The sequence below is a fragment of the Echinops telfairi genome, unplaced genomic scaffold, assembly GCF_000313985.2.
Source record: "Echinops telfairi isolate 266 unplaced genomic scaffold, ASM31398v2 ScPeMD7_7473;HRSCAF=8511, whole genome shotgun sequence".
NCBI lineage: Eukaryota > Metazoa > Chordata > Mammalia > Afrosoricida > Tenrecidae > Echinops > Echinops telfairi.
In genome coordinates, this window is record NW_022111377.1 from 13,381,882 (window position 1) to 13,390,443 (window position 8,562).

Here is an 8,562-nt window from a genome sequence, read left to right on the forward strand (position 1 = left end):
GGTTAATGTTGGACTTGTGGGCTTGGGCAGCACTGGGTTGGGATGTTTTCTTGATGCACACTTAACCTTTATATAAAACTCTCTCTTATACATGAATTTCTGTGAATTTGTTTCTCTAAAGTACCCAGACTAGAACAACCTTGTATTTTCTGGGGGCACTGGAATGGAATTCTACCTTTTAGGACAACTGCAAAAGAAGGGCTGTCCTCGTGGAGAAAACCAGTCTATTCTTTAGTGTTTAAGAATACAGGGACTGTGGTTTGTTTTAATGTATTTCACATTTTGTTCGTTTGTTTTGGTTCACGGATAGAATGAAACTTGGTGGCACATATTAAACGTATGGGAGCAAAAGTAGCAGCCTGATAGGATTGATGCCTGGATTGCAATTTAAAAATGACTAGAATGTAAGGAATGGTGGAGTTAAGCAGTGTTTTCCAATAGACCTGGAAGTCACGTGCAGGTACTCTCATCACTGATTAGACCTTCCTAATCATCAGAATCACCTGGGGGATGATTCATGGCTTCATTCCTGACCAGCTAGATGGGAAATGCTAAGATTGGGGTCGATGGATTAAATTAGACTCTCGGGTTGATTTTGTGAAGTCAATTTATCTAGGTTTTAGAAAAGGACCAGTAGTGAGAGGCACAAAGACTCTATTAATTACACTATTAAATCTGCCAATGACTACAAAGGCAGGATCTCAGTAGACTAGAATCAGTGTTTCCATCTCACATAGGAAGAAGGTATACATGGGAAAGGAAAATATTTCTTGTCATGAAATTTGATAGGCAAATATTATGCAGATGACCTTGGCTACTAAAATGGCCAAAATATTATTTAACTTTTTGAGTTAAGCAAGGACAGACTTTTGCCGTGAATGAGCAAGTATTCAAGGAGACTTCAAAGAGTTTATGGAAAAATTTTGCTTCAATTCCACTTTTCTAGAAATTTTTGGAGCCCTTCATATTTACTATGAAAACACAAAATAAACATGTTTAAAAGTAAAATGGAATTTTCCCCCAAAATTCCCTCTTATATACTTTCATTTTAGTCATTGATTATTTCATATCAATCAAGTAAGTCTAAAACAAAAGCCTAGGACTTATTCTTAAACCATTCTTTTTCCTCTCCCATTTTTGTTTTTGTTTTGATCCATTAGAGAAAAATAATATCGAGGGCCTGTCCTGGTTCTTTTGTAAACGTGTTTTCTTATTTCATCACTGTTATTTACCCAACTCTGATTTAGTTTAGATATTATTCTCTAAACTTAAAATATGGCGACTAGGTATCAACTTTGCTTAATTCCAACAATACGGTATTTATTTGACTCCAGGATAGAATTCAATTTTTTTTTCAAGATTTAAGTTCACCATGATCCTGCTCTTATAAACCTGGTCAGCTTCCTTCTTCACAACTACACCGTCATTCTAAACATTGACCAATTGAATTTCTTGTGCATTCAAAAACACAGTGACCTCTCATTCTTGGATGTCTTTCCAAACCTGACCTCTCTGCCCGAAAACCCTGTTTTCATCACGTCACCCCCCATCTATGCATATTTATCGTGTCTGATGGGCTCAAAGTGTCGTTTATGGGAAGACTTCCTTTGGAAACAATCTCCTCTTACCCACCCCCTTCACACACACAGCAGACGTCACACCTCCATTTCTGTCTGTTAATTCATCTTTTCAACTAAGCATTAAAATTCTTGAGGCAGTTATAGCCATTCATTTGTGAATTTCCAACACAGAGCAGGCACTTAATAAATACATGTGGAATGAATAGAATAATTGAACATAGAATACGTGAAATTATTTAAATGCCAAGTATTTGAGAACTCAGATGCAGTATTTTTCCCTCAGAGCTATATGTTCCCTGCTCCACTGAATAACAGATTTAAATAAAATACCATGGGAATATGGCTTTTTAAACAGTATTTATATGTATAATAAAATTTATAATATTTCTAGATTTTGATTTAGTAACAGAAATGAAGGTATGACCTCCAGCTATGTAACATGATTTTACCTGGAAGAATTAATCTAGGCCAAGTATTTGCCATATTTGGGAATAAATGTGTTGTTTTCATCATATTTCATCATAGCTGAAATATAGTGCTTACAGATGAGTAGACTGTGCTTTAATATGTCTTTTGACAGGTCATTTTGGATTGTGGAATCTGTTCTGTGCATGATGTTTAGCTTTCCCGTGAAATTCCTTTTATTACTTATTCATTGAGCTACTGCACCTCCAACATTTTTCCATGAATCTATTTTGAGACTAGGGAGGAATGTTGAAATCAATGGGAAGGGAAATTAATAAATTTACTAACTCAAATGTAATAATCACTCTTGTCTTAGTTAGAGACTAAAATGTAGCGGGTATGGTACATGCAGCCTAAATTGAATAATTAATAACAAATCTACATTTATACCTTCAAACACAAAATATTGGAGAAGCTGTGTTATACAAAAAAATAATATATTTTAGCAGAAAATTAAAAAATAGCTAAAAGAAAAAAATCACTGCCATCAAGTCAATTCCAGCTCAGGGTGACCTTATGTGTTAGTCCAGTTGACTAGAGAAACAAATTCATTGACACGCGTGTGTAAGAGAGAGCTTTGTCTCACAGAGCAATTGAATGTTGAGAAAATATCCCAGCCCAGTCCAGCTCAGGCTCATAAGTCTTGCATTAGCCCCTATGTGTGATACTAGTCCATAAATTCCTCTTCAGACTCACGCAGCACATAATGATGCCAAATGCAGGAAGATCCCAGGCTGGTGGGTGAAAAGTCTTGTGGACCTAGTGGTAGTGGAAGCAGCTCATCACTGGGGGAGGGTATCCATGCGGCTCAGAGAACACAGTCCACAAGATTCCAGAAGCTGGAGTTGGGATGACTCTGTCGTGAAATACAACAAAAATTGTTGTGTCTGTGAGGACTTCCGGGAAAATGGTACCCATGTAGAAGCACCTGCTCTATGATCCTGTTAGATCAGAAAATCAAGAGAATGTGGCTGCTAGCTGGAGAGGCAGAACAAGCCAGAGATGCAGAGCAGGCTGGGGGTCCATGAGCAGACCCGGGACCTGGAGCAGAGCTTTTGTCTTCCTTTGGCTGTGGATACTGAATGATCCATGAAAGATACTGCCCAGACAATGGAAAAACTAGCCACACGCTGGGAGAAAATATTTGCCAGACACTTACATGGGAGCAAACACCATTAAAATGATTTGTCTAGATACTTAATCAACAAGAATCTACAGAGTTAATCTGCATGTGAGAGATGCTTGCATCTACAGTCCTCACCATTACACACGTTAAAATGACTCAAGTTAATGGGGAAAAGATCTGAAAATACGTATTGCTGGCGATACAGTGAGCTTCTTGGACAATCATATGCCACTCTATGGGACAGTTTGGAATTGTTTTTGGAAATGTACTTAACCATATTGTTTTTAGGTGTCATCCGGTTTGTTCTGACTCCAGCACCCTTCTGCAAAGCAGCACACAGTACTCGGGGGTCCCCTGCCGTCCTCACAATCACGCTGTTTGAGGCCACTGCGGCCATCATCATGTCAATTCAACCCGAGGAAGAGCCTTCTCTGTTTTTCTAACCCTTAACTTGCTAATAATGATGTTCATTTCTAGGGACGGATCCCTTCTCGTGACCTGTCTTAACTCTGTGAGACGAAGTCTTGCCATCCTTTCTTCTGAGGAGCGTTCTGGCTACATTTATTCTAAGACAGATTTGGTTTTTTTCTTCTGATCCTAGGTATTTTCAGAAATAAAGTTTTCATTCACACCAAACCTCTTTTATAAACAGAACCTTGAAACCACCCAATTTTATGCCAACCAGGAACGTGTGACTAAATTGTGCGACCTCCCCGTAGTGTGCCATCTGTCTTCTTTCCAGTCATAGGATGACCCAAGTCACGGGTAGCAATAGGAACGCATCCAACATGTATTATGCATGTTGCATCATATATAATTCATCATATGCTACGCATCATATATAATTCCATTTAAATGGTATTTTGGAAAAGGAAAAACATAGGCATAGAAAATAGATCAATAGTTGCTCAGGTTGAAATTCTTCTCTGCCTTGATTTTGGGTCTTGTTACACAATTCTATGCATCATTACAATGTAGATGCATGTGCATGATTAACAAAACATGTGTATTTTACTGTATGGAAATTAAAAATAAGGAATGCAATACTAACATATTACCAATAAATATATATAGATGACAAATAAACACATGAAAAAAGTGCTCAGGTTCATTTGGCATTGTGGTTGCTGTGTGTCAGTCAGCCAATTCTGGTTCATAGTGACCCTAAATGACAATAGTAGAACTGTCCCATAGGGTTCCTAAGCTGGAATTGCTTTGACAGTAGAATACTTGAGTCCTTTCTCCCACAGAGGTGCTGGTAAGATTGAACCAGGGACCTTGTGGCTATCAGTAGAGCACTTAAACATTGCACCACCACACAAAACAACAGTGCAGTACCACAACACACCTATTCCATCCACCCATGGTCATCAAGCAGAAATAAAACCAAGCACCTACAGATGCTTGATGTTGAATAAAACTCATGAAATGGGGAAGAGATAGTCTTTTCAATAATGGTAGAGAGAGGAATTGGACCTTCATCTGCACATAAATACCCTATCCCATACAAAAAATGAACACAAGGTGGATTAATGATGTGAATTTGAACCCTAAAATTATACAGACCATCAATGTAAAATTAAGTAGCAACTTAATGGCCGTAATCCAAGGCATAATCACACTACTAAACAGTGAAAAACAGACATGCTACAAAAGACAAAATGAAGGATTAGGACCTCCTAAAAATATAAAATTTTGTATGTCAAAGATTTCATTCAAAAGAAAAACCCACAGATTATAGGGGGGAGGGGAGTTGGTAGCAGTACATCAGATAATAGCTAAAATCTATAGAAAGCTGAAAACCTTAATTAAGAAAAACACGAAGCAACGCAAACACCTGTCTGTGGGGGAATCTGGTGCATACATACGACAGAGTAAGGCGCACTCCTAAAAAACGAAAAACCGATGCAGCACTTCATTACATGCGTGGATTTGGAAGACAGACTCAGCAAAGTTGAGACCATTATTATAAATGAAAAGACCAGGAGAAATGGTTTCATATCAAAGAAGCAGACTATAGGTTACGGGATGCCAGCGGGAGGGGGAAAGGAAGCATAAAAGAGTCAATAAACAAATAACTAAGAAAATGAAAAGGAACATCACAGATATCCACAGATAGAGATAAACACGGACACACACACACAAGATTTACTGCCTCGGTCCCCAAACTGTTCCCCAATGTTGTTATATTACTACAATGTTTATTTTGATTAATGAGTAGATTTGTAGCTATTTTACGAATTCACAGAAATTATAATTTTTATTGTTTTGTGGTACTTGTTATGGTGCAATTGTAGCTTCATTTATTGCCAGCATTCCCTTAATTGCATATGCAGTCTTATTTTCACTGGATTTTGTATTCAAGAGGATTTGCATATTCATCATTTGTAAGTTTCTATTATGAGAAACCCGATTATGGATGCATTCATAATTCATTTTCATAACCAATTGCCTACCTTTTATAATGAATAACAATATAAGAAATATGGATTCTACAAACTTAAAACATTTTAAAATTAGTTTTATGTTGTTTATTTACTCATTAAAATAATATTTGTTGACACATTTGTTGTGCCAGGGCTTTTTCTAGGAAGTGAGGTAATGGTGAAAGAGGAAAAAAAAAAATAAGACAACCCCTTTGTTCCTGAGGATTAATTTAGGCACGGGTGGGAAGGAGAAGGGAAGGGAATAAGGAGAAAAACACTAAACAAATTAATAGTTTTTCTTACGTCAGATGATGATCTGTACTGTAGAGAACAGTAAAAGAGGGACCTGAGATAAAGAAGTCCCAGAGGTGAGCACAGGTTGGAGATGGCTTACAGAGGGGTCACATCTGCCCTCATGGAGAACCGGTTAGCTGAAGAGTAACAACACAGACAAGGAGTTGAGGGAGCAAGCAAGGTGAATAGTGGAAGTTACAATAATGCCAAAGGCCCGAGGCAGGAGTAAGCAGGTCATATAAGAAAGAAAGACCCTGGTCAGGACTTCTGCTTTCGTTCATGTAAGATAATACGCTCTGCGATCTCAGGGACTAAAATGATCTGCTGCTCTTTTTTTTTTTTTTTCCGCCTCCACCCTCCAAGCATCACCATTCTCACCACTGGTCCTGAAGGGGTCATCTGTCCTGGATTCCCTGTGTTTCCAGTTGCTATCTGTACCAATGTACATCCTCTGGTCTAGCCAAATTTGTAAGGTAGAATTGGGATCATGATAGTGGGGGGGGGGGGAAGCATTTAAGAACTAGAGGAAAATTTTATGTTTCATCATTGCTACCCTGCACCCTGACTGGCTCATCTCCTCCCCACAACCCTTCAGAGGGGGTGTCCAGTTGCCTAATGATTGGCTTTGAATCTCCACTCTGCACTCACCCTCATTTACAATTATATGATTTTTTATTCTTTGATGCTTGATACCTGATCCCTTCATCAGCTCGTGGTCACACGGGCTGGTGTGCTTCTTCAGTGTGGAAAATCTTAATAGGTGATTTTTTTTTTTTTTTGTCAATTCAACTTTTTTTTTTTTAATCAACTGCTGATCTTTTTAAAAAAACAACAACAAACTTTTATTGGGGGCTCTTACATCTCTTATCACAATCCATACATTCATCCAGTGTGTCAAGCACATGTGCCCATAGGCCGCCATCATTTTCAAAGCATTCTCTTCCCACTTGAGCCCCTGATATCAGCTCCCTGTTTCTTCCCCCTCCCTCCCCTGCCTGCCCTCCCTCATGAACCTTTGATAAATTATAGATTATTTTCCCATATCTTACATATTCTTACGTCGCACCTCACCCAATTTTCTGTTATTTGTCCCCCTGAGAGGAGGTTCTAGGTTGATCCCTGTGATCAATTCCCCCTTTCTCCCCCCACCCTCCCCTAATCCTCCTTGTTGGCCCTGAGGGGTTTATCTATACTGGATTCCTTGTGTTGTGGGCTCTTATCTGTAGCAGTGTGCTTGCTCTGATCTAAGCCGATTTGTAAGGTAGAATTGAGGTCATGATAGTGGGGTGAAGGAAGCACCAAAGAACTAGAGGAAAGTTGTGTGTTTCATTGGTGCTATAACCTGACTGGCTCATCTCTTCCCTGTGACCCCTCTGTGAGGGGAGGAGACAAAATGCATAAGCAAATGTGGTGAAGAATGCTGATGGTGCCCGGCTATCAAAAGATAGGGGTCTTAAAGGCTTGAAGATAAACAAGTGGCCATCTAGCTGAGAAGCAACAAAGCCCAAAAGAAAGAAGCACACCAGCCTGTGTGATCACGAGGTGTCAATGGGATCAGGTATCAGGCATTTAAGACCCAGAATAAAACCATACCCAAGGTGAATGGGGGTGGGACATGTAGGAGAGACCCAAAGTCCATCTGTAGATAAGTGGATCTGCTGTTCATTTTAATGGTTCAAGTGCACCAGCTCCTCCATGGAAAAGCAATGCAGCAGTCGGCTTCCATCCAGTGCATGGGTGTCTGTCGATGACTGCAATGAATTGGCAGAGTGAAGGGTATTGTCTGATGTAAAGATATGCAATCCTGGATTATTTAGGGAGGGGTGACAGACAGTTATCTTAAAGTGGAACTAGAGGCATGCAGGACACTTACCTTCAAGTTCTGCGTTAGGAGGAATATAGGATAGAAAACAGGCCATTCAAGAGGGCTGCAAAGATAGTAGTTGCAGGGATGACGTGGCTTCCCTTTAAAATGTAAAGTATAGGTTACCACATGTTCTCTTTGACATTTGTATAATTATCTTTCTAATGATAGACACTTCCTTTAACTTTAGAGTGGGTGTGTTCGGTGAAGACTTGGAAGGTTTGGCTTGGGGCTTGTCAGTTAAAGCAGAGCTGATTGAATACAAAAGGTCTGGCAGGTTTAGTCTCTCTCTCTCTCAATCTGTCTCCCTCCCTTCCTTCCGCCCGCTCCTTCTCTTTTTTTTAACCTCTTTCCCTCCCACGATCCCTTTCACAATCACTCTGTCATCCCCCCCACACACCACCACCACCATCAAAGAAAGCCAAACTTGCTGCCATTGATTCAGTTACCACTCAAGATTACCTGCTCTATAGGACAGGGTAGAATGGCCTCTGTGAGTTTCTGAGCCTTGATTTTCTCCAGTGGAGCTGCTGGTGGTTTCGAAGTGCTGACCTTGAAGTTAGCAGCCCAACTTGGACCCACTGTGCCCTCAGGGTGCCTTTGGGGTTCTGAGAAGAGGGATACCATCCCAGAGAGGAGTAGGGAGAAAATTGCTTTGTACAAAAAATGTTTTCATTTTAAGATGTAGGAATTCTTCCAGTTGTGCCTGAATCTCACTTCTTTAACTTTCACAGATGAAAGTTTACCGTGTCCAGAAGCATCGAGTGCCAAGGAGGAGCTGTGCCTTGCAGACGCAGAGCGCTGCCA

At 39.8% G+C, this 8,562-nt stretch overlaps 1 protein-coding gene across 1 annotated transcript in view; it reads left to right on the forward strand.

Moving 5' to 3' along the window:
- MALRD1 (MAM and LDL receptor class A domain containing 1) overlaps nt 1-8,562 on the forward strand; it is an 819,322-nt gene that overhangs the window by 72,851 nt on the left and 737,909 nt on the right. Inside the window, 1 exon segment of the mRNA XM_013008119.2 lies at nt 8,490-8,553. Within this exon segment, the coding sequence (XP_012863573.1) occupies nt 8,490-8,553 (64 nt within the window).